Below are 26,640 nucleotides of genomic sequence, written 5' to 3'. Positions count from 1 at the left end.
CCTGCACACTAGACTTTACAGTGAGACTGTGTGGGTAATTCTGACCTGCACACTAGACTTTACTGTGAAACTGTGTGTAATTCTGACCTGCACACTAGACTTTACTGTGAGGCTGTGTGGGTAATTCTGACCTGCACACTAGACTTTACTGTGAGACTGTGGGTAATTCTGACCTGCACACTAGACTTTACTGTGAGACTGTGGGTAATTCTGACCTGCACACTAGACTTTACTGTGAGACTGTGTGGGTAATTCTGACCTGCACACTAGACTTTACTGTGAGACTGTGTGGGTAATTCTGACCTGCACACTAGACTTTACTGTGAGACTGTGGGTAATTCTGACCTGAACACTAGACCTTACTGTGAGACTGTGGGTAATTCTGACCTGCACACTAGACTTTACTGTGAGTAATTCTGACCTGCACACTAGACTTTACTGTGAGACTGTGTGGGTAATTCTGACCTGCACACTATACTTTACTGTGAGACTGTGGGTAATTCTGACCTGCACACTAGGCTTTACTGTGAGACTGTGGGTAATTCTGACCTGCACACTAGACTTTACTGTGAGACTGTGTGGGTAATTCTGGCCTGCACACTAGACTTTACTGTGAGACTGTGGGGAATTCTGACCTGCACACTAGACTTAACAGTGAGACTGTGTGTAATTCTGACCTGCACACTAGACTTAACAGTGAGACTGTGTGTAATTCTGGCCTGCACACTAGACTTTACTGTGAGACTGTGTGGGTAATTCTGACCTGCACACTAGACTTTACTGTGAGACTGTGTGGGTAATTCTGGCCTGCACACTAGACTTTACTGTGAGACTGTGTGGGTAATTCTGACCTGCACACTAGACTTTACTGTGTGTAATTCTGACCTGCACACTAGACTTTACTGTGAGACTGTGGGGAATTCTGGCCTGCACACTAGACTTTACTGTGAGACTGTGTGGGTAATTCTGGCCTGCACACTAGACTTTACTGTGAGACTGTGTGTAATTCTGACCTGCACACTAGACTTTACTGTGAGACTGTGGGTAATTCTGACCTGCACACTAGACTTTACTGTGAGACTGTGTGGGTAATTCTGGCCTGCACACTAGACTTTACTGTGAGACTGTGTGTGATTCTGACCTGCACACTAGACTTTACTGTGAGACTGTGTGATTCTGACCTGCACACTAGACTTTACTGTGAGACTGTGTGTAATTGTGACCTGCACACTAGACTTTACTATGAGGCTGTGTGTAATTCTGACCTGCACACTAGACTTTACTATGAGGCTGTGTGTAATTCTGACCTGCACACTAGACCTTACTGTGAGACTGTGGGTAATTCTGACCTGCACACTAGACTTTACTGTGAGTAATTCTGACCTGCACACTAGACTTTACTGTGAGACTGTGTGGGTAATTCTGACCTGCACACTATACTTTACTGTGAGACTGTGGGTAATTCTGACCTGCACACTAGGCTTTACTGTGAGACTGTGGGTAATTCTGACCTGCACACTAGACTTTACTGTGAGACTGTGTGGGTAATTCTGGCCTGCACACTAGACTTTACTGTGAGACTGTGGGGAATTGTGACCTGCACACTAGACTTTACTGTGAGGCTGTGTGTAATTCTGACCTGCACACTAGACTTTACTGTGAGACTGTGTGTAATTCTGACCTGCACACTAGACTTAACAGTGAGACTGTGTGTAATTCTGACCTGCACACTAGACTTACCAGTGAGACTGTGTGTAATTCTGGCCTGCACACTAGACTTTACTGTGAGACTGTGTGGGTAATTCTGACCTGCACACTAGACTTTACTGTGAGACTGTGTGGGTAATTCTGACCTGCACACTAGACTTTACTGTGAGACTGTGGGTAATTCTGACCTGAACACTAGACCTTACTGTGAGACTGTGGGTAATTCTGACCTGCACACTAGACTTTACTGTGAGTAATTCTGACCTGCACACTAGACTTTACTGTGAGACTGTGTGGGTAATTCTGACCTGCACACTATAATTTACTGTGAGACTGTGGGTAATTCTGACCTGCACACTAGACTTTACAGTGAGACTGTGTGGGTAATTCTGACCTGCACACTAGACTTTACTGTGAAACTGTGTGTAATTCTGACCTGCACACTAGACTTTACTGTGAGGCTGTGTGGGTAATTCTGACCTGCACACTAGACTTTACTGTGAGACTGTGGGTAATTCTGACCTGCACACTAGACTTTACTGTGAGACTGTGGGTAATTCTGACCTGCACACTAGACTTTACTGTGAGACTGTGTGGGTAATTCTGACCTGCACACTAGACTTTACTGTGAGACTGTGTGGGTAATTCTGACCTGCACACTAGACTTTACTGTGAGACTGTGGGTAATTCTGACCTGAACACTAGACCTTACTGTGAGACTGTGGGTAATTCTGACCTGCACACTAGACTTTACTGTGAGTAATTCTGACCTGCACACTAGACTTTACTGTGAGACTGTGTGGGTAATTCTGACCTGCACACTATACTTTACTGTGAGACTGTGGGTAATTCTGACCTGCACACTAGGCTTTACTGTGAGACTGTGGGTAATTCTGACCTGCACACTAGACTTTACTGTGAGACTGTGTGGGTAATTCTGGCCTGCACACTAGACTTTACTGTGAGACTGTGGGGAATTCTGACCTGCACACTAGACTTAACAGTGAGACTGTGTGTAATTCTGACCTGCACACTAGACTTAACAGTGAGACTGTGTGTAATTCTGGCCTGCACACTAGACTTTACTGTGAGACTGTGTGGGTAATTCTGACCTGCACACTAGACTTTACTGTGAGACTGTGTGTAATTCTGACCTGCACACTAGACTTAACAGTGAGACTGTGTGTAATTCTGACCTGCACACTAGACTTAACAGTGAGACTGTGTGTAATTCTGGCCTGCACACTAGACTTTACTGTGAGACTGTGTGGGTAATTCTGACCTGCACACTAGACTTTACTGTGAGACTGTGTGGGTAATTCTGACCTGCACACTAGACTTTACTGTGAGACTGTGGGTAATTCTGACCTGAACACTAGACCTTACTGTGAGACTGTGGGTAATTCTGACCTGCACACTAGACTTTACTGTGAGTAATTCTGACCTGCACACTAGACTTTACTGTGAGACTGTGTGGGTAATTCTGACCTGCACACTATAATTTACTGTGAGACTGTGGGTAATTCTGACCTGCACACTAGACTTTACTGTGAGACTGTGGGTAATTCTGACCTGCACACTAGACTTTACAGTGAGACTGTGTGGGTAATTCTGACCTGCACACTAGACTTTACTGTGAAACTGTGTGTAATTCTGACCTGCACACTAGACTTTACTGTGAGGCTGTGTGGGTAATTCTGACCTGCACACTAGACTTTACTGTGAGACTGTGGGTAATTCTGACCTGCACACTAGACTTTACTGTGAGACTGTGGGTAATTCTGACCTGCACACTAGACTTTACTGTGAGACTGTGTGGGTAATTCTGACCTGCACACTAGACTTTACTGTGAGACTGTGTGGGTAATTCTGACCTGCACACTATACTTTACTGTGAGACTGTGGGTAATTCTGACCTGCACACTAGGCTTTACTGTGAGACTGTGGGTAATTCTGACCTGCACACTAGACTTTACTGTGAGACTGTGTGGGTAATTCTGGCCTGCACACTAGACTTTACTGTGAGACTGTGGGGAATTCTGACCTGCACACTAGACTTAACAGTGAGACTGTGTGTAATTCTGACCTGCACACTAGACTTAACAGTGAGACTGTGTGTAATTCTGGCCTGCACACTAGACTTTACTGTGAGACTGTGTGGGTAATTCTGACCTGCACACTAGACTTTACTGTGAGACTGTGTGGGTAATTCTGGCCTGCACACTAGACTTTACTGTGAGACTGTGTGGGTAATTCTGACCTGCACACTAGACTTTACTGTGTGTAATTCTGACCTGCACACTAGACTTTACTGTGAGACTGTGGGGAATTCTGGCCTGCACACTAGACTTTACTGTGAGACTGTGTGGGTAATTCTGGCCTGCACACTAGACTTTACTGTGAGACTGTGTGTAATTCTGACCTGCACACTAGACTTTACTGTGAGACTGTGGGTAATTCTGACCTGCACACTAGACTTTACTGTGAGACTGTGTGGGTAATTCTGGCCTGCACACTAGACTTTACTGTGAGACTGTGTGTGATTCTGACCTGCACACTAGACTTTACTGTGAGACTGTGTGATTCTGACCTGCACACTAGACTTTACTGTGAGACTGTGTGTAATTGTGACCTGCACACTAGACTTTACTATGAGGCTGTGTGTAATTCTGACCTGCACACTAGACTTTACTATGAGGCTGTGTGTAATTCTGACCTGCACACTAGACCTTACTGTGAGACTGTGGGTAATTCTGACCTGCACACTAGACTTTACTGTGAGTAATTCTGACCTGCACACTAGACTTTACTGTGAGACTGTGTGGGTAATTCTGACCTGCACACTATACTTTACTGTGAGACTGTGGGTAATTCTGACCTGCACACTAGGCTTTACTGTGAGACTGTGGGTAATTCTGACCTGCACACTAGACTTTACTGTGAGACTGTGTGGGTAATTCTGGCCTGCACACTAGACTTTACTGTGAGACTGTGGGGAATTGTGACCTGCACACTAGACTTTACTGTGAGGCTGTGTGTAATTCTGACCTGCACACTAGACTTTACTGTGAGACTGTGTGTAATTCTGACCTGCACACTAGACTTAACAGTGAGACTGTGTGTAATTCTGACCTGCACACTAGACTTAACAGTGAGACTGTGTGTAATTCTGGCCTGCACACTAGACTTTACTGTGAGACTGTGTGGGTAATTCTGACCTGCACACTAGACTTTACTGTGAGACTGTGTGGGTAATTCTGACCTGCACACTAGACTTTACTGTGAGACTGTGGGTAATTCTGACCTGAACACTAGACCTTACTGTGAGACTGTGGGTAATTCTGACCTGCACACTAGACTTTACTGTGAGTAATTCTGACCTGCACACTAGACTTTACTGTGAGACTGTGTGGGTAATTCTGACCTGCACACTATAATTTACTGTGAGACTGTGGGTAATTCTGACCTGCACACTAGACTTTACTGTGAGACTGTGGGTAATTCTGACCTGCACACTAGACTTTACAGTGAGACTGTGTGGGTAATTCTGACCTGCACACTAGACTTTACTGTGAAACTGTGTGTAATTCTGACCTGCACACTAGACTTTACTGTGAGGCTGTGTGGGTAATTCTGACCTGCACACTAGACTTTACTGTGAGACTGTGGGTAATTCTGACCTGCACACTAGACTTTACTGTGAGACTGTGGGTAATTCTGACCTGCACACTAGACTTTACTGTGAGACTGTGTGGGTAATTCTGACCTGCACACTAGACTTTACTGTGAGACTGTGTGGGTAATTCTGACCTGCACACTAGACTTTACTGTGAGACTGTGGGTAATTCTGACCTGAACACTAGACCTTACTGTGAGACTGTGGGTAATTCTGACCTGCACACTAGACTTTACTGTGAGTAATTCTGACCTGCACACTAGACTTTACTGTGAGACTGTGTGGGTAATTCTGACCTGCACACTATACTTTACTGTGAGACTGTGGGTAATTCTGACCTGCACACTAGGCTTTACTGTGAGACTGTGGGTAATTCTGACCTGCACACTAGACTTTACTGTGAGACTGTGTGGGTAATTCTGGCCTGCACACTAGACTTTACTGTGAGACTGTGGGGAATTCTGACCTGCACACTAGACTTAACAGTGAGACTGTGTGTAATTCTGGCCTGCACACTAGACTTTACTGTGAGACTGTGTGGGTAATTCTGACCTGCACACTAGACTTTACTGTGAGACTGTGTGGGTAATTCTGGCCTGCACACTAGACTTTACTGTGAGACTGTGTGGGTAATTCTGACCTGCACACTAGACTTTACTGTGTGTAATTCTGACCTGCACACTAGACTTTACTGTGAGACTGTGGGGAATTCTGGCCTGCACACTAGACTTTACTGTGAGACTGTGTGGGTAATTCTGGCCTGCACACTAGACTTTACTGTGAGACTGTGGGGAATTCTGGCCTGCACACTAGACTTTACTGTGAGACTGTGTGGGTAATTCTGGCCTGCACACTAGACTTTACTGTGAGACTGTGGGTAATTCTGACCTGTACACTAGACTTTACTGTGAGGCTGTGTGTAATTCTGACCTGCACACTAGACTTTACTGTGAGACTGTGTGGGTAATTCTGACCTGCACACTAGACTTTACTGTGAGGCTGTGTGTAATTCTGACCTGCACACTAGACTTTACTGTGAGACTGTGTGGGTAATTCTGACCTGCACACTAGACTTTACTGTGAGACTGTGTGTAATTCTGACCTGCACACTAGACTTTACTGTGAGACTGTGGGTAATTCTGACCTGCACACTAGACTTTACTGTGAGACTGTGTGGGTAATTCTGGCCTGCACACTAGACTTTACTGTGAGACTGTGTGTGATTCTGACCTGCACACTAGACTTTACTGTGAGACTGTGTGATTCTGACCTGCACACTAGACTTTACTGTGAGACTGTGTGTAATTGTGACCTGCACACTAGACTTTACTATGAGGCTGTGTGTAATTCTGACCTGCACACTAGACTTTACTATGAGGCTGTGTGTAATTCTGACCTGCACACTAGACTTTACTGTGAGACTGTGTGTAATTCTGACCTGCACACTAGACTTCACTGTGAGACTGTGTGTAATTCTGACCTGCACACTAGACTTAACAGTGAGACTGTGTGTAATTCTGACCTGCACACTAGACTTAACAGTGAGACTGTGTGTAATTCTGACCTGCACACTAGACTTAACAGTGAGACTGTGTGTAATTCTGACCTGCACACTAGACTTTACTGTGAGACTGTGTGTAATTCTGACCTGCACACTAGACTTTACTGTGAGACTGTGGGGAATTCTGACCTGCACACTAGACTTTACTGTGAGACTGTGTGGGTAATTCTGACCTGCACACTAGACTTTACTGTGAGGCTGTGTGTAATTCTGACCTGCACACTAGACTTTACTGTGAGACTGTGGGTAATTCTGACCTGCACACTAGACTTTACTGTGAGACTGTGTGGGTAATTCTGACCTGCACACTAGACTTTACTGTGAGGCTGTGTGTAATTCTGACCTGCACACTAGACTTTACTGTGAGGCTGTGTGTAATTCTGACCTGCACACTAGACTTTACTGTGAGACTGTGTGTAGTTCTGACCTGCACACTAGACTTTACTGTGAGACTGTGTGTAATTCTGACCTGCACACTAGACTTAACAGTGAGACTGTGTGTAATTGTGACCTGCACACTAGACTTAACAGTGAGACTCTGTGTAATTCTGGCCTGCACACTAGACTTTACTGTGAGACTGTGTGTAATTCTGGCCTGCACACTAGACTTTACTGTGAGACTGTGTGGGTAATTCTGGCCTGCACACTAGACTTTACTGTGAGACTGTGTGGGTAATTCTGACCTGCACACTAGAGTTTACTGTGAGACTGTGGGGAATTCTGACCTGCACACTAGACTTTACTGTGAGACTGTGGGTAATTCTGACCTGCACACTAGACTTTACTGTGAGACTGTGTGGGTAATTCTGACCTGCACACTAGACTTTACTGTGAGACTGTGGGTAATTCTGACCTGCACACTAGACTTTACTGTGAGACTGTGGGTAATTCTGACCTGCACACTAGACTTTACTGTGAGACTGTGGGGAATTCTGACCTGCACACTAGACTTTACTGTGAGACTGTGTGGGTAATTCTGACCTGCACACTAGACTTTACTGTGAGACTGTGGGTAATTCTGACCTGCACACTAGACTTTACTGTGAGACTGTGTGGGTAATTGTGACCTGCACACTAGACTTTACTGTGAGACTGTGTGTCTGTCACTCTGTCTATCTTACCAGCTATCCTTAAAACTGTGGCTTACAGCCCTCAGACGTGAAGGTGATCTTTTCATTTTTTGATGCTGTTTAATGTGTTGCATTGTGAAATTCACGTGGAGGAGTGGCGGAGCTGAGCTGGAAACTGTGGTCGGAAGGTACCAACCGCAGCGTGTGAAGAGACCGAGATTAACCGCTGAACCTCACAAATGTTCACAGGATGGGGGAGCTGTAAGAAAGATGCAGCAAAGGAGAAATCGATCACTTTCCACTGCAATTTCTGCAGGAGACACTGTCCTTCTGTCCCCAGTTACACTGTCCTTCTGGCCTACTATCCTCAGAAGACACTGTCCTACTGTCCCCAGTTACGCTGTCCTCAGGAGGCCCTGTCCTTCTGTCCCCAGTTACACTGTCTTCAGGAGACACTGTCCTTTTCTGCTACTGTCCCCAGTTGCACTGTCCTCAGAGGACACTGTCCTTCTGTCCCCAGTTATACTGTCATCAGGAGACACTGTCCTTCTGTCCCCAGTTACACTGTCCTCAGGAGACACTGTCCTTTTCTGCTACTGTCCCCAGTTACACTGTCCTCAGGAGACACTGTCCTTCTGTCCCCAGCTACACTGTCCTCAGGATGTCAAATGTCCTTTTCTGTTCCTTAATTCCTCTACCTTTTAATACTCCAAAGATTCTTCATTTACTTAAAATGAAGTTAGCGTTATGCACAAAACAACGGCATTTGACCACGTTTAGCTGTTACAATTGATCTTTAAAAGAAAATACTCGGATGAACAAAATGCAAACATTTAAAACGCGAATAAATACATTTACTGTACCGTTTGATCATTGAAACAGAATCAGAATATTTCTTCAGTTCATACAAAATCTGTGTTACGAGTTATACATACTGCATTACGTCACTGAACATAGTGTGTATATGATATTTTTTTTTGTATTTCCCTGTTCTTTAAGTTGAGCTCGTCTTCCAATGATGAATAAACCTAATATTACAATTAAGTTCAAAAACAGCAGTTTTTCTATTCTAGAAGACCGCCTGTTAAGTTTGGTGGGTACTGTATTTCTTGTATGTCTGTGATTAGTAAGAATAGTTAATAGTTTTTTTATAGTTTTAGTTTCACTGTGTTCTACATTTTCAGAGGACTGCTTTGAGTACACCTGAAGGTGATTTGAGTTCATATTATTATTCATATTAGTGAGCTGCAGCTTCCTAGCATAATATGTTCTCTTTAATGGGGAAAAATCGTCTATTATTTGTTTGTCAAAATGACAGCCTGCGTGCTATATGTTATGTTGAATATATTCAAGCCGTAAGTAAATTTGTGATCCGAACCGCAGGTGAAATTATTACTGATGACATTATTAAAGTTCAGCACGAGTGACGTGTTTGCCTCTAGAGAATTCGTTCCGTTGGTCTGGAGAACTCCGCTTTTCTCCGTCTCCTGTTTTTAATGTTTGGGAACTATTGAATGTGGCGCTACCTATCACATTCTTTTCACGAGTAGGTGTTGAATTGCGATATTATTATTTTTTTTCCGGAAAGCTTTGCTGAAAGTACACCGTCTGAAAACATGATTAGTTTTGATTTGGCCTGGAACTGCGTGAGAGAGAGATTCTCTCTCTCCTCATTAAACAACAACAACAAAAAAAAAAACTGAGCCAACCTGTTCAGCTGCTCAGAGCTGTCCTCGCCGGTTGAAGGCAGCTCTTTGTCATGCGCTGACCAATAATGTAAAACCACGTTTTAGAAATTCCTTATATGTTAATAGCGCACCTGACCAGAACATCTTGAGAAATCGTAACAGCTTAAGGGAAACGGGCAGATAGATTTTTTTCACGGAGACGAGCAGGAACCGACTAAACCAAGCACTAATGATTGATTTGATCGATGGAGGCGTTTATCCAGAGCAACATACTGTACACTTGACCCTATTTCTATAGTGGGGGGGGGGTATATTAGGGAGGCAATGTGCGCCCTGCTCCGGGGTGCCACAGCACTGTCCCACTGAGGATTTGAACCTGCAACCCTGTAGCTAGATCCCCGATCGCTGCCCCTTGAAGAGACCTGTACCAGTAGAGAGCACAGTATACACGGTATAAACTGGGATGGGACGGTTTTCCTTAATAGCAAACCAGTTCCTTTATGTCCTCTGGGAAGCTGTTCAAAAAGTCCTTTTTTTTTTTGTTTTGTTCCGGGCTGCTTTCTGTCCGGGTCGGACATAATTGTCATTGTTTTTCGTTTTTTTAAAAAAAAATTATTGTCCGTGTTTAATATTTGCGACTTCACAAATGTGACTTTTATTTATTTTTTCCTCCCGGAGACCAGAAGTGTCCCCCACCCCCCACTCGTGGGTACTATTAAATCGTTTTAAAAATAAATAAAATTATTTATAAAATAAAAAATAAAAAAATTTATTTTATTTTTTTCCCCTGCAACCTTTCCGGAAGGGCACAATGAGAGGGGAGAAACAGTGTCAAACGCAGAGCTCCGACTGGAATGAGTTCAAGATTCTCCTCAACTGGACCAACCCGTTCAGATCGTCTGAGCCGGGCAGTCGCCAGTATGAAAGTAGGTGACATACTTTCACTCACCCAAACACCTAATCACACAGTCCCAACCACTCCCCCTTCACAATTCGATCAGCAGTGTGTGTGTGTGTGTTTTTTTACCTGCGGAGACTGACTTTCCCAGCAGTCGCAAAACCCGATAACAGTGGAGCGGTGATGGAGAACAGTAAGTTGTTTTTTTTTTTTAAATCTGTCCTGGAAATATACCTGTCAAGGAAGCCACGAGAGAGTGCTCTCACCTGAGTAAGGTCTTTATCTCAGTATTGCAATACCGGGAGCCCTGCCGTCACTCTCTGCAGAGTGCGTCGGAGACTCAACTTGTTATGGGCTTTTTAGAAAGATGTTTTAATGCAAGGGAAAGACAAAACGGATCACACCATAGAAACGAAAGAAGAAGCACCAATATATATTTTGCCAAGCTTAGCAGTTACCCTTGGCTAATATAGTCATCTAGACGGTACGTACTGTGTTTACAAACTGTCTTCTAAGAATCTGCAGCAGTTGAACCCTTGTTATAGATTTCCCTAAAGCTCTTTTACCTTTTAAGAATCGATTTACTTATTCGATTTCCGTTTCAAACCACCGTTTCTCAGCGTTGGTATGCTCTCGTCGATATTGTTTCAGGCGATGTGAACCGGGGTTTTTTTTTCTAAAAGCGTATCATCGGGAGACCCTTCGAGGTGTGATGAAGCGCCGCGGACACCATCCGTGCCGATAGATGAAGAAACAGTCCCGCGGTTATTAACGAGGGGCGGGTGCGTCGCTAACAAAGGATTGGATCCGATAGGCACGGAGATGCATTGATTTCATGTATATGACGTGCCGCGATGCCCACCGTTTTTTTCATCGTACTGTGGGGCTTGAGCCAGTTTTAATCGGCAAAGGTAGATACTTTATTGATCCCGTGTGGGGAAATTGCAGGGCAACAGCAGCTTAACACAGACAACACAGCCACAGTGTAACGAATGATACAATAATAATAATAATAATAATAATAATAATAATAATAATAATAATACAATATAATCAGTACAGTGAGGGGTGCACTAAAAGCGTTACAGTCCAGGACGCACGAAGAACAAACTAGAACAGAACAGCACGCAGACAAATCGTATCGCACATATGAATATAAATATAGATGTAAATATAAATGTATTATTGCACGGGTCCCTGGCGTATAGTGCCCCCCCAAAAAAACGGTTGTAAACGGGGAAAAGAAAGAGAACCGATGTCGCAGTAGATGTCTAGATGCGTTCAGTCCAGAAACGGGTCCCTGTTAGTGTGGCCTTTGCCCAGACTCAAGGCAGAGGCGTTGTACAGTCTGAGGGCAGGAGGCCAGAATGACCTCCTGTAGCGCCCCCTGTCGCACCGGGGGTGGATCAGCCTATTGCTGAACGTGCTCTTGTGCTATTTTAATTTAAAAAAAAACCTCCAGTCGATACTCTGGCCGCTCCCAAATCACTAGAAAGATCTGCTGCTCAGGATCTGCGCTCTGTGGCTGGGAGGGGTTTGCCAGTTCAAATCCCGCGGCCGGCAGAGGAATCCTACTCCGTTGGGGCCCCCCCTGAGCGTGGCCCTGAACCCCAGCTGCTCCAGGTGGCGCTGTACAATGGCCGACCCTGCGCTCTGACCCCCAGCTTCTCTCTCTCTCTCTCTCCCCGTCTGTGTGTCTCAGGGAGAGCCATCTGGGGTCTGCGAGAAAGACGAGTTCCTCATGCCAGAAATGGTTTAAAAAAAAAAAAGCGATCTGATCTTATCAAACATCTCATCTCAGGGAGGAAACCGCATTCCTGAAATGCTCCTTTTTTTGCTGAAAACAACCGCAACAGAGCAACACTTTGCAACGGAGAGTCACAGCCACAAGCACAGAAATGCAGACGAGCAAAATCCTGCGATTTTCTCTCTCTCTTTTTTTTTAAAACCGCAGCAGTCCAAATATGTTCCGTTACCTACCCAGCTGGGGGTGGTGGTAGGGGGGGGCAGTTAAGAAGTGGGTTCAAATCCCAGTCCTGAGGGGCTGGTCTTTAGCCCAGTTGCTCCAGTCCACACAGCTACGGAAATGCACAATGGGCTAATATGCTGTCTCCTTGCAGAGATGCAGTTCCCGAGCTAGGAAACAGGAGGGTGTTTAGGGGGCAGAGCGGTGGCTCTGTGGCTCAGGATCTGCGCCTGGGGCTGGAAGGGTTTGCCAGTTCAAATCCCGCAGCCGGCAGAGGAATCCTACTCCGTTGGGGCCCCCTGAGCGAGGCCCTTCACCCCAGCTGCTCCAGGTGGCGCTGTACAATGTCTGCCCCTGCGCTCTGACCCCCCAGCTTCTCTCTCTCCCCGTCTGTGTGTCTCCTGGAGAGCCAGCTGGGGTCTGCGACAAGATAATTCCTCATGCAAGAACCTTTCTCGGGTTAATAAAGTGACGTTATTATTCTTGAAACCACAGGCAGGGCAAGGAGAATGAGGAACTGTTCGGGGTACATTCCTCTGACATACCTGAGTTCATACCTCAGTCACAGGTAGGCGTGGTAGTTACATGCAGGAGAAACACGCCCTCCCCCCCCTGCAAACCCATCGATGCTCGACAAGTTTCTGTCTCCAGAAGCTCGGAGAGCCAGAAAATCTCAAAGTCCCATTCCAGCGGTGAAAATCCAGGTGATCTAGGTGAAACACGAATGAGTGTGTTTAGTTCCTATGGTGTTGATTCACTCAGCATCCATTACGGTGTAGTGGATGAGCTCAAGTTATAGTAATTCCTTACACTTGTAGGGCGTTTTTCTGGACACTCCACTCAAAGCGCTTTACAGGTCAGGGGGAATCCCACTACCGCCACCAGTGTGCAGCCCCCACCTGGATGATGCGCCAGTCTGCTCGGCACACAGCAGCTCTCAGTGGGGAGGAGAGCAGAGTGATGAAGCCAGTTCAGAGAGGGGGGTTATTAGGGGGCCATGATTGGTCAGGGCCAATGAGAAATTTGGCCAGGATGCCGGGGTTACACCCCTACTCCTTTCAAGAAACACCCTGGGATTATTAATGACCACAGAGAGTCAGGACCTCGGTTTTATGTCTTGTCCGAAGGACGGCGTCTTTTTACAATCCAGTGTCCCCCAACCCAGTGACAGCCCTTGGGCTCTGGGTTCAATTCCTGTGGTGCTGTCTGGGTGGAGCTTGCATGTTCTGTTCAGGTTTTGTGTGTGGATTTCCTATCACAGTCCAAAGACACACTGGTAGGGTAGAACCTAGGTTAGGGTAGGCTTCTGGAAAAATTGGACCGTGTGTGTGTGTGTGTGTGTGTGTGTGTGTGTGTGTTTTTGCGCCCCGTGATGGACTGCTGTCCTGTCCAGCCTGCCAGGATAGAATCTGCCTCTCCTCTGGGTCGGATGAAACAGTTAAAAGAGGATCGATGTAAAACAATTAATTAGTCAATTAATTAGGAGTATTTGTAGTTACAAACCTTATGCTATTGGGCTCAAGTATGGAGTGAATCTATCGTTTGCACCTCAACAAGGAAGAGAAGTTGTGAGTATAAATGCATGCCCGTGTTCTGAGTTCCTTTTCAGGGGGGGTTAGTGGATTAATACTTTGTCTGACATTGAGCTGGGGGCTGAAAAGCCACTGTATGCACACTTTACCCCCCCAAATAAAAATCACTCTGAATATGTTTCACCGGCATGTGAGAGTTCTCACACGGCACTGCGTTAGCACAGACGTTCATTTTTTAAATACGTTTAGCGAAAGAATTCCGGTTTTACCAGGATGACCGTTAAAAAAAAAAAAAGGATTTCAGTGAGAAAGGTGACAATAACTGTGAGGGAGCAGTCAGTCGTATTAGATCGCACCAATTGTAAAAAAAGCAACAACAAAATTGTCATCTTAGATGATGGAATGGTGGAATTAAAAAAAAGGGGAAAAGAAAATTATTGGGAAGTTCAAGCGATAATAATAGTTGGACGGGAGCAATAGATCAATACACATGAGGTGAATGGGTACTCGTAGACTATCTATAATAGTCTACACCAGCAGCCATATCACCCTGCAACTCACAGCTGGCAGCCCCCACTGAAGCTCAGCGGGTGTGAGCCTGGTCAGTACCTGGATGGGGAGACCTCCTGGGAAAAACTAAGGTTGTTGCTGGAAGAGGTGTTAGTGGGGCCAGCAGGGGGCGCTCACCCTGCGGTCCGTGTGGGTCCTAATGCCCCAGTATAGTGACGGGGGACACTGGACTGTAAACAGGCGCCGTCCTTCGGATGAGACATAAAAACCGAGGTCCTGACTCTCTGTGGTCATTAAAAATCCCAGGGTGTTTCTCGAAAAGAGTAGGGGTGTAACCCCGGCGTCCTGGCCAAATTTCCCATCGGCCTTTATCAATCATGGCCTCCTAACAATCCCCCTCTCTGAACTGGCTTCATCCCTCTGCTCTCCTCCCCACTGAGAGCTGGTGTGTGGGGAGCGTTCTGGCGCACTATGGCTGCCGTCGCATCATCCAGGTGGGGGCTGCACATTGGTGGCGGTAGTGGGATTCCCCCTGACCTGTCAAGCGCTTTGAGTGGAGTGTCCAGAAAAGCGCTCTATAAGTGTAAGCAATTGTCATTATTATTATTATAATAAGGGACGAACACAATAATCAAAGTCTCCATTGTTTTCCCTCTTTGTAATTGCGCCAGCTCACCTGCGGGTGGTGCTGTTGGGCAGGCGGGGCACGGGGAAGAGCTCGGCGGGGAACACCCTGCTGGGCAGGACGGAGTTCCCCTCGGTGCTGAGCTCCACTGCCGTGACGACGCGGTGCGGGAGCGCCCACGCGGCCGGCGCCGGCGGGAGACGGCTCCACGTCGTCGACACCCCGGACCTCTTCGACGAAGGTCTCCCCGATCGCCAGGCCCACATCCGGGACTGCCTGGCCCTGTCGGCCCCGGGGCCCCACGCCTTCCTGCTGGTGCTGCAGCTGGGGCGCTTCACCGAGGGGGAGAAGAGGATCGGGGGGCAGATGAAACAGGCCTTCGGGCCCGGGGTCACCCGGCACGCCGTGGTCCTGTTCACCTACGGCGACGACCTGGGAGGGGCCCCCGTCGAGGACTTCCTGCGGGGGGCCCAGGCGGAGCTGAAGGCGCTGCTGGAGGCCTGCGGGAACCGGTACCACGTCTTCAACAACCGGGACGCCGGCGACCACCGGCAGGTCAGCCAGCTGCTGGACAAGATCGAGGGGCTGGTGCGGGAGAACGGGGGCGCCTACTACACCCAGCGGACGGGCCCCGGGAGACGCGAAGAAGACCCCGCCGCGGACGGGCGCCCCCTCATCGAGGAAGAGAACCCCGGCGAACCTGGACGGGGGGGGCCGCCGTCTCGGGACCCGGAGGAAGGGAGCAACCCGATCTGGAAATTCTTCCGCCGATGCGTCACCTGCCTGCGGTCCTTCAGAAGGAGGAAATGTCCCGGGAGGAGAAGGCAGCAGGGACTCAATCTGTTATGCTGGAAGAATTAAACGCGGAAAAGGAAACTGGTCTGTTGGTGCTGGTTTTGCACGTGCGCCCCACCCAAAACTGCTTTCTAACGTTTGAACCCGTTCTCGTTTTTTTTCCCCGTCCTGTGTCCCCCCACCCCCCACCCCCCCGCCTTGATCGCAGTCCAGAAATCCGTGAACCGCCCATCCCCCCCCCCCCGCTCTGATTTTAAATGAATGTTGTTGTGGTTTTTTTTGTTGTTTTTTTTTTACTCCTGTATAAAGTGTTCCCGGTATCGTTTCGGGCCACAGAAGCCACCGCTAAAGGGGCGCAGAAGGGGTCTCGGCAACGCCCCCCCCCCCCCCCCCCCAAAAAAAAAAAAACGGCACAAGGTGGGAGAGGTCTGGGAGGAGAAGCCGGATGATCACAGGACAGACAGACAAAGAACGCACACTCTTAGGGGGCTGGTTTTCCTAACAGCTCCTACCTCCAGGCAATAAGATTGCTGAACAGCCCACCTGCAGCTCCTTCAGCAAATCACCTGTAATGGCTACAGGGACTCACAGTTTTCACTGTATTCAGCATAACTGCACTACTTGGACATAACGTACTGCACACCCCCTGGCCAGATCGCAGCTCTGTTGATATTGAGCCCGGGCTGAGTTCATTTTATTCAGTTTCTATTGCGCTCTTATGGTCACGGTCCCCATCCTCTCCGCCAGAGGGCGCTCCAACCTCCTCGCATTAGTTCTCTTAATGACTGCCTGCGGTATTACCTGGTGTGCCTTGTTTCAGCTTCACTATTTAAGTATACTCCCCCGCCCCCAACCTCCTGTTAATGCTTCCAGACCCACTTAGCTCCGTATTTCTTGGTCTCTGGTTGTCTCCCGATGGATGTCCCGGCTATGGACTGCTTCCTGACTTCCCTTTGGAAGTCCCTGGATATCTTTGCCTACGGATTTTCCCTACTTCACCGTAAGCCCCAATAAACCCCCCCGCGTGTGTCTTCCCTGAACCCTGTCTTTTCCCCGAATCGCCGCCTGGCGTGGCGGGGGGTCTAAATTCCACTCTCCACGGGAGACCGACCCGGCTTCCGTGACGATCATGTCTTCTGTAACCTCCTTTTGTAACTTTTTAAACTTGTGACAATAGCCCTGAAACTATTCAGCATGTGTTTTGGTTATGTCCCGGGTAAAAAATGTTCTGGATTAAGTTGCAGACTTCTATTTAAAAAAAAAAAAGAGACCAATAGTGATATTTGTTTTGATGGGAAAAGTTTCAGCCCCATCGAAAACAATATTAAAATTGTTTGTACTAAATTTAATTATTATAACGGCACGTTATTATATACATAAAATGAAGTGGTCTGGAAAGAACCCTTTGTTTGAGCATTTTAAACTGGATGTACGGGGGTATTTGCAGATTTCGAAGTGCAAAAATCTGAAAGCGGTGCGGGCATTATTTCAATTTAATGCGTTTAATCTTTTTTCATAACTTGAATCTATGTAGTAATATGTACCCCTGACGATCTTTTTGTCTTGAATTGTTATATGTACGCTTGTTTGGATTGTAATTTTGTGTTCTTTTGTTAAGCATAAATAAAAACCACTTTAAGTTTGTCCCCCTCCACCGGTGAGCCCGCAGAAAAGACGTTTCGTTGCCCGCAAACTACTGCTGCCCGCTGTGTCGTTGTGCATTTAATTAAACTTTGGCAAAAAAAAGTAACCCCGATTACTGAACCTCCGCCATGCTTCACTGTAGGGAAGGTGTTTGAAGGCTTCATTTTGTTTTCTGTAAACCGGGAGGCGGCTCTAATCTGGTCTCATCTGTTCACCGGACCCGCTCTTCCTCCTCCCAGGAGGATTTTAGTATATTCAGGTGTGTTTTGGCAAATTGCACTCCGGCTTTTTGGGGGGTTCGTGTAGTAGTGGGGGGAACCTGCAGTCTGGGATCTGTTCTACAAAATACTCAACCGAATCAAAGTGCGACTTTTTTAACGTTTGGTATTTTCCGTCGATCATTTAATTGCTATTTTTTTTGGTGCCGTTTTAGTTTGTTCTGTTGTGCGTCGTCAATAAAACGTGTGATGGGTTAAGTCCACGCTGAAAAGAGGAGAAAGAAAACGGCACCTTTTTCGGCTTTGGGGCCGCCCTCGGCAGTAGGAAATAAAACGTTTTCTTTCAGAAGCCTAAGGTGTGTTTCTTCTATTTTTAAAAGCAGTTTTGCAAACTTAAAAAAAAAAAAAGTTCTGCTGACCGAAAATAGTGTCCCAGACCAACAACCTCAACAATATTTTATTTCTTCTGGGCAGAACCGGTTCTGAATATCTGCCTTCTCAGCAGGACTGGCCTACGTCTGGATCAGAACCAGGTGAAACAGCCAGGCTTCTCCTGCACATCACAGACACAGCCTTTCATACTCGTATCTTGTCCCCCCTATTATCTGGCAGAAGGTTCCGGATGCTCCAGTCGCACACAGCTCGACTCCAAAATGGCTTCTTCCCCCGAGCCGTCAAGCTGGTGACGCCCCCGCTCCCTCCCATCGTCCTCTGACCTCTCCTCGCTTCCTGTACCCCCAATGACTGTACCACTACACCCACGACAACCGAGTGTAAGCCGAAATTGTACTATTTATCAATCGCTACTATTTCTGCACTGTTCGCCCAATTGCTTTTGCCCCGTTTGTCTACTTTTCTCGGTTTGTGCATTTGCGCAGTTTCTGGCAGTTGTGCACTGGCACCAGACTGTCGTTTACACTGTTATTGTTCCTGTCTGCTGTTCAAATCGAAGTGTATTGATCCAATGCACAACAATACGGCATGCAGCAGCAGCAACAGTAGTAGTTGCTGGCAATAAAATGTCTCTTTCTGTGAGCTCATAAGAATCACAAAGTTGAGGTAACATTTTTTAAATTGAATAAAACTCAATATGAATAGAGCTGTTGTGTGTGTGTGTGTGTGTGTAATATATACATGTAGTGCGGTTATGCTGAATACAGTGAAAACTGTGAGTCCCTGTAGTCATTACAGGTGATCTGCTGAAGGAGCCGCAGGTGGGCTGTTCAGCAGTCTGACTGCTGGAGGTAGGAGCTGTTCCGTAGTCTGTTGGACTTGGACCGAAATGCTTCAGTACCGTTTATGGGATGGGAGGAGGGACAACAGTTTGTGACTGGGGGTCCTTGAGAACGGACCTGGCCTTCTTCAGCCATCTTCTATTTATACACTGAGACACTAATGAGAAACACTATTCACTATACTCGTGTAAGTATGATTCACTATAGTGGTGTAAGGACGATGACAAAGTTCAACTGGAATCCTCCGTCCTGAAGAAGCAGGATAGCCAGGGGTCAGACTTTTCCATGATTTGACCTCCACATGCTGGGCAGGCCTGAGGAAGATCCGGTCCAGTGAGGAGGGGTGGGAGGTCTGTCCATCTCGGGAGTGATCGCAACCAGGTCCTCTTAATTGCTCCTATAACCGGTAAGTTGTCTAGTGTTTTCTTCATTTCTTTTGAATTTTTTTCTCTCTTCACTATACACCAAGTGGCTGGAGAGGGGAAAGTAGTCCTTATCACTTGGAACAAGTAAAGGTTTTTTCTTCCCTTTTCAGCATTGAATAAAACTTTTACTTGTTACTTTGCAGTCCACTTATGCTACTTGAATAATTAATAATTCTATATTAATTAATTGTATATTATGTTAATATTATACTGTCTTTATAGAAGTATTATATACTTATATAAAGCCTACTTATGCTACTTGAAGAAGAATGATTGTATATTATTGATTTTAATTATATATTATTATACTGCCTTTATTTTATATTATATACTTACATAAAGCCTACTTATGCTACTTGAATGATAATTGTCTAATTGATTTTAATTATTATATATCATGTTGATATTATACTGTCTTTATTTTATATTATATACTTACATTTATATTATGTACTTGCACAAAGCCTACCTAGGCTACTTGAATAATAATTCTGTCGAATTGATTTTAATTTTTATATATTATGTTAATATTATACCGTCTTTTTATATAAGTATTACGAATAAGAAGACTTTTATTCAAGAAACCAGCTCAACACGGAGAAAAACAATAACACACTTGATCACTCCGCCTCTTCACTCTATCCCAGGAGAAACTCAGAGAGCTTGAGAGTGAAGGATTAATAGGCTGAGCTCCTTTCCCAGGATCACAGATTGTCCAGGCCCTGACCTCCACTCAACCCCTAGGCTGTTAGAAAGAGGTTCTTTGCCCTAATTGGGTGATTTGAATGTGACGGTAGCAGACCAATGCGATTTGAATAGGCTACCCTAAAGGAGACCATAGAATTTGAATAGAGTTTGAATAGAGCAGATATATGAAGGCAGGTTACTTTTACACCAGAGTCTGGGATTAAGAGGTTCTGAGAACTGATAGGACTTTAAGGGCTCGAGGGTCAGTGAGATGATATCACACTGACGTAAATCCCAGAGCTGGGAGAGAGACAACGTTCTTCTCAGATGGAGACAGGGAGTGGGATCGAGACGGTTCGTTCCTAAGAGGGCAGAGGGACAGAAAGCTCGACACAGACTGGTAATTCCTAGAAAAACAGCGATGGTGGGCCTCTTTTTCTGCTGTTGACTGGAAACTAGAAATGGAATTGCTGCCAGTGACAGAGGTTTAAAATGAGGCTGCATTTGACAACACGCAACAAAACTACAGAGACATGCTGTGCTGTAATTAAAAATCAATCGGTTCTGTTGATATAACAGCATGTACACTTAAACCATTTAGTCAACATACCGTGCTCTTTTATTCGGTGCATGTGAACCTAGTCCTAACCTAATTTATCTGTGTTTGCAGGTCCGGGGGCTCAGAATCATGTTGAGGAATGTATATCTCACCCTGCTTTGTACAGGTCAGTGTCACCTATTATTGACCTTTTCATTCTTAATTATAATAATAATGATAATTGCTTACACTTATATAGCGCTTTTCTGGCCACTCCACTCAAAGCGCTTTACAGGTCATGGGGATCCCCTCCACCACCACCAGTGTGCAGCCCCACCTGGATGATGCGACGGCAGCCATAGTGCGCCAGAACGCTCCCCACACACCAGCTCTCAGTGGGGAGGAGAGCAGAGGGATGAAGCCAGTTCATTTATATCTTGTAATGATCCCCCTGAGAAGGAACTTGATACTGAAGTCCTATTCTTGTGACATCACTTTATGAAACCAGTATGACCTCCGTCCTAACCAGTACAACTGCAGACAAGTAAGAATCTCCCCCATGAACACAAGAAGGAGGAAGACCTGACCAGATCATTGGAGTTAATCCCATTTTTTCCAGTCCTGTGTGATGGCTTGAATTGGTCACGCATGACTTTCTATTCCCTGTATGCGGGCCAGCTTTGAGCAGAAACCACAATGCTGTCATTGTGTCAACACTCAGACACCGAACTTTGCAAATCTTTATGGCTTCACAGCTGAATATTAAATGCAAATTGGAAGTTATTTGCATCCTGCAAGCTCCAAGAGTAGATTGCATAGATGCTCAAAATAAAGTCCTGCTTGAAACTCTTAATGTTAAGCTCAGACGTTGGGGATGAATACTTTGATGAGGTTTATATCGATGATCATCAGCAATGAGTCCACGAGCCACCTGATTAGTCCAGATCGCACCCAATTCAGAGGATTAGCAGACTGTCTAAGCAGCAGAGGAAATACACAGAGATTCAGTTCCATATGATGATGACGACCGAAGAGGTTGAACATGGACGAGATGTGGGGTCTGCAGGGCAGGCAACACACCCAAACAAAGCCAAATGGGGAAGGCCGAGCCAGGAGAGGCTGCTTATGGAGAAGACTGAGGGGTGGATGTTGACACACAGTTAGAAACCGAACGCAATGCTAGGATACGAAGTTAAAAGCACAGAATTAAAATCGCAGGCAGTGGTATGTTTATATTGTACAACAGACTAGTAAAACAGTACTAAGGCGCTCTGGTATCGGTCTAGGAGGGATTTACCAGATCCATCCCGGGGAGTGTGTTGAAGGAACTGAATCTTTTCGGTCTTGAATATCGATGACCACGACGGGCCCCGATGCAAGGATTCAAGATCTGCAAGGGCATCGGGGCGTCGAGAGAGACTCGCAGGAAGATCTATGCACTTAATATCAACGCTTGCTCGAGTCCTCCTCTGTGTCTCTGGAGGGTTTGGGGTCACTGATGTGTCCTGTGTGTGTGTGTCTCTCTCTCTCTCTCTCTCTCTCCAGGGCTCTGGGGTGTCCCCTCCTGCTGCGCTCGTCAGTATCACTTTGTGAGCCTGGAGAAGAACTGGACCGAAGCCCAGAGTTACTGCAGGGAGAACTACACTGACCTGGCTGTGATTGACAGCCCAGAGGACAACGAGCAACTCCTCCAGACTGCGGGGAATCCTCTTCAATATGCCGGCTGGATAGGACTGTATTGGGACCAGTGGAGCTGGAAGTGGTCCATGGGGAACATCCGTCTTGACAACCGGAATGGATCGGATTTCACCAGCTGGGCTACAGGACAGCCAGAGAATTATGGAGGGAAAGAAAACTGTGGGATCATGGAAAGCAGGGGGCTGTGGCACGACTATCCTTGCAGCTGCTCCTTTTATTTCATTTGCTATCAAGGTGCGTTGCACGCGGCACAATCTGAGTTTGGGCCCGTTCTGAGGGGAGTTGTGCACGGTCTCCCATGGCTCGTCTGGCTCCTCGGTTTGTCTAGGGGGGCGATTCGGATGGCGGTCACCTTCTGGGTGGAGTTTGCATGTTCTGTCCAGGTCCTCCCTGGCGCTGGCCTGGTGAACTGGTGTGTGTGTGTGTGACCTGCAATTATCCGCTCAGGCTACAGTCCAATAATAGTCGAATAGCAATAGTAATAGTGAGTACAGTAATAGTGAGTCGAATGATGGAAGACAAGTTGAATTTCCCTCACCTGCAGCCCACTGCTGTGAGCTTTTGCGATTTGTTCTGTATTTAAGACACTTCCCTGGTGCAGTAAGAGCCCAAACGTTTGTATTAGATGCTGGCTGGGTGAACTGGTGTGTGTGTGTGTGTGTGTTGCGATAATTGGAAAGAGTAGCATGATGGGAGAACTGAATTTCACCTTTTGCCCGCTGCTGTGAGCTGCAGAGATTGTCTTCAAACCCATATAAAGCACTTCCCTGCTGAAATAAGAGCCTGTGCGCTTGAATTGACGTGACAATTACTGCACGCAAAGGCTTAACCCTTCAGTTGCTGGCTGCTTCCATGGTGCTAAAGTGCTCATAAAAAAAAAAAAATCACTCTCTGTATGTGGCCACTTGTACAAATCTTAATGGCCCATTTTTTTCCTGCAGCTCCTACAGTTGTGACTCCTATCTTTCCGACGCGTCAGTTGACAGAACTGACGCCAGGAGGGTCATTTCGGGGAGTTTAGGCTCCTCGGTTCTGGTTCGTAGCTTGGGGTGATCCAAAGAGATACTTCCTGAATCGACGCGACCAAGACCGTTACTCTCGCGAAACATTCTGACGCAGCGGTTGGAATGAATTTGAAGAGTCTGGATCCTTTAGACCAGGGGTGGGGAACCTTTTTTTCTGCCAAGGGCCATTTGGATATTTTATAACATCATTTGCGGGCCATTCAAAATTAGCCTGCTATATTTGGTCAAACATCTAATTAACTCACCCCTAATGGGATGGCTGGAGCTGCTTCTCTTTGGCGAGGCGTGCGATGTTAGCTGGCATTGATGATGTTGCTGCTCGCAACTGCTTTTCCGGGTTTGCGTCGGTCAGTCTGGAGCGCAGTCCATCAAACGGCCACTTGCTATCATTGAGTTCCCCGACGGGTTTTCCCTTCACCTCCATGAACTGCTTGACTTCATCCCGCAGTTCGTAAAACACAGTGTGTTAACACTTTCGCAACCTGTACACTCCCAGCCTGCCTGGCACTTACTGTCCTCTGAGTCACCGCAATACAGGCAGATGGGCCGCAGGCAGCTGGCGAGAAGCATGCGTGTCTGTTCCGTCATGTACTCGTATGTGTCCTGTCTATTCTGTAATGGACGTTCCTTGCTTGTCCCTCAAAATTTACGTTATGATTCACTTAATATAAATTTGTTGCTATGAAAAAAGCTTCTAGGTTTATTGAATTTCAAGTCCCGCCTGTGTAGGGCTGGGCAATATGGCCAAAACCATTATTCCGATAAGTTTCATATCGGTCGATATCGATTTTTATCACGGTAAATGTCAAATCATTATTTCTTTCAAGTTTAAAGGCAGATTTTTTTTTTCCTCCTGAGTGAAAGTTGAAGAAACCAGACAGTTAATTGGTAAATGAAACAACTCTTTTATTTTAAGAACGCAACACTTGCCAAACAGCAGAAACATGAAACAAATCTGTTAGCTGCCCGGTCTGCAACACACACGCGCGCAGTATTTTGGGCACATGCGCATATCCTGCGCAACGCGTGAACATTCATCGAACTTTTGTTAAAATTATATCGCGGTAATTATCGTCATCGAAATTATCGCCAAGCTCTACACCTGTGGTTGCCTTGGTAGGGCCAGACCAGATGGATGGGCTGGACGTTCCCCACCTCTGATTTAGACTCTCGGGTTTTGGTTCGGACTTGTTTTCACAGAGGGCAGCGACGCTGCAGGGAGCTACTTCCTGATAGAAACGAACAAGAACTTCACCGCAGCCCAGAGGTCCTGCCGGGAGCACCACACGGACCTGGCCAGCGTGAGGAACCAGAGCGAGAACGAGGAGATCCGACTGACGGCGCGGGGTAACTACGTCTGGATCGGCCTGTTCATGGAGCCCTGGAAGTGGTCGAGCCCGAGCAACCCCGCTTTCCGCAACTGGGCAGACGGCGTCCCTGACAATGCTGCTGGAAACGAGGACTGTGCTTCACTGTTGATGGCGGGCAGCTCGGCAGGGTACTGGAACGGCACCGGCTGCGATCAGAGGCTGCCCTTCTTCTGCTTCAGCGGTGATTCGATCGAGGGGTTGACGTGAGGGAGGGAGGACACAGCTGGTGTGATCTTGGGGGGGGGGGGGGGGGTCAATCTCGCGTTGTCGTGCATCTCGCTTCATCCAGGGAAATCTCACTCTTCCCCATCAGACCTCGCTTCAGCTCTCCAGTGATCTTTCTGGGTCTCTTACCCCCAAGGATATCAGAGAGGCACCTTCCCGAAACTCTTTCAGATCTGGACTCAAAACCTTCATTGGAAGGGCCTTTAATTAAAGGGGTTCTGTCATACACCCCCCTGCTCCTACTGTATTCATTGTTTCTTGTTCTTGGTTCTTGTTTCTGGGTTCTCTCATTGTGTATTTTCTTGGTTCTTGTTTCTGGGTTCTCTCATTGTGTATTTTCTTGGTTCTTGTTTCTGGGGTCTGGGTCAAGTGCTTTTGTTCTCTGCTGGTCACTGTAGGGGGTGATCGTGACTCTCTCTGGTCCTCAGCCCTCCTTGTTGTCTGGATGCCGGAAAACAGATAAACTATCAAGCACAGTTCTTCCTTGATCTGTACATCGCCATATTTATCTTGTTCTCTCACGTTTTCTTCCTCAACGAGAAGTGCCCTTATCCACTTCTCAGGGGTTTGATAATGCTGAGCTGGATCTTAAGACCCTGAACAAATCGGTTGCAGAATTAAGCGCCAAAATTCCCATCATTCCCAGGAGTGTGGGGTTTTCAGACGCATCTAAATCCTGAGTCATTTCAAATGGTCTGGATCCGAACGGTCTCGACAGATGGCAACTGCAGTATCATAAAGTGCATCAGAGTGCTTCAGTAATTCTGAGAGGCTGGTTACCTGTCCATCTCTACCTCCACAGAGAAGAAGAGAGTGGTGATGCGTGTGGGACTCCAATTGGAGAAAGGGAAGAACCCTAATGAACCTGGAGTGAGAGAATCTCTCTTAAACCAGGTAGGTGCTGCCAGCCTTCAGAGCCAGGAATCCTGATCAGGGTTTTTATGTGCTTAAGTGTGACAGAGCTTGGACAGGGCTCATGTCTAACCTGGGTTAAGAGAGACCCCACTGAGTGTATTGAGTTGGCTAGTGTACAGTGTGTAGAATTATATATCTATATAATAAAGACAGTTTGAATATTACTGGATCAGTGATCAGTGTGGAGAATTATATATCTGTAATGATCAGGACTGTGCGAATATTACCGGATCAGTGTACAGTGGGGAGAATGATATATATATATAATGATCAGGACTGTGTGAATATCACTGGATCAGTGTACAGTGTGGAGAATTATATATCTATAATGATCAGGACTGTGTGAATATTACTGGATCTGTGTACAGACTGTACTAGTTACACTCAGGGTGATGGATCAGTATTGCTGGCTGGTGCTCCAGTCCAGATCCAGCCCTGCTCTCAGGCAGTCTGTGCTGTTCTTCTCTGTCCAGATGAGGGGGCTGCTGTCCAGGCACACTGTGATGGACAGAACCAGTTTGAAATGGAAAGAGCAGAAGGATGGGCTGGTTTTCCACCCTGAGAAAGACGAAGGTGAGATATGGGACCCCAGGTTCACACAGTCACTGCAGAGTGTCTTTGTGGTGCTGAGT

At 46.5% G+C, this 26,640-nt stretch overlaps 2 protein-coding genes and 1 long non-coding RNA gene across 5 annotated transcripts in view; all 3 read left to right on the top strand.

Moving 5' to 3' along the window:
- Positions 1-10,659: 10,659 nt before the first annotated feature.
- LOC138243282 (GTPase IMAP family member 9-like) lies at positions 10,660-16,204 on the top strand. Its single transcript, XM_069198873.1, has 2 exons — positions 10,660-10,793; positions 15,280-16,204. Exons 1-2 carry the CDS (start codon positions 10,784-10,786, stop codon positions 16,092-16,094), a joined length of 825 nt encoding a protein of 274 aa, XP_069054974.1. The 5' UTR covers positions 10,660-10,783; the 3' UTR covers positions 16,095-16,204.
- A 206-nt stretch (positions 16,205-16,410) lies between these two features.
- On the top strand, positions 16,411-18,989 carry LOC138243315 (uncharacterized). The gene is made up of 2 exons (XR_011192101.1): positions 16,411-17,028; positions 18,503-18,989. It is a non-coding gene; the product is annotated as an uncharacterized lncRNA (long non-coding RNA).
- A 388-nt stretch (positions 18,990-19,377) lies between these two features.
- LOC102699260 (macrophage mannose receptor 1-like) overlaps positions 19,378-26,640 on the top strand; it is a 32,059-nt gene continuing 24,796 nt past the window's right edge. For 2 of the 3 annotated variants that reach the window (XM_069198856.1, XM_069198854.1), the window contains exons 1-6: positions 19,378-19,531; positions 20,908-20,962; positions 22,321-22,707; positions 24,699-25,049; positions 25,896-25,987; positions 26,482-26,581. In XM_069198856.1, coding sequence (XP_069054957.1) covers positions 20,926-20,962; positions 22,321-22,707; positions 24,699-25,049; positions 25,896-25,987; positions 26,482-26,581 — 967 coding nt within the window. In that variant the 5' untranslated portion in view covers positions 19,378-19,531; positions 20,908-20,925. Of the gene's footprint in view, positions 19,532-20,166; positions 20,963-22,320; positions 22,708-24,698; positions 25,050-25,895; positions 25,988-26,481; positions 26,582-26,640 lie in introns of those variants that run through there. The other variant, XM_069198855.1, reaches the window with a different exon arrangement.

Source organism: Lepisosteus oculatus, chromosome 14 (genome assembly GCF_040954835.1).
Source record: "Lepisosteus oculatus isolate fLepOcu1 chromosome 14, fLepOcu1.hap2, whole genome shotgun sequence".
Taxonomy (NCBI): domain Eukaryota; kingdom Metazoa; phylum Chordata; class Actinopteri; order Semionotiformes; family Lepisosteidae; genus Lepisosteus; species Lepisosteus oculatus.
The sequence above is the reverse complement of the archived record's forward strand: the minus strand, read 5'-3'. Positions and strand labels throughout refer to the sequence as shown.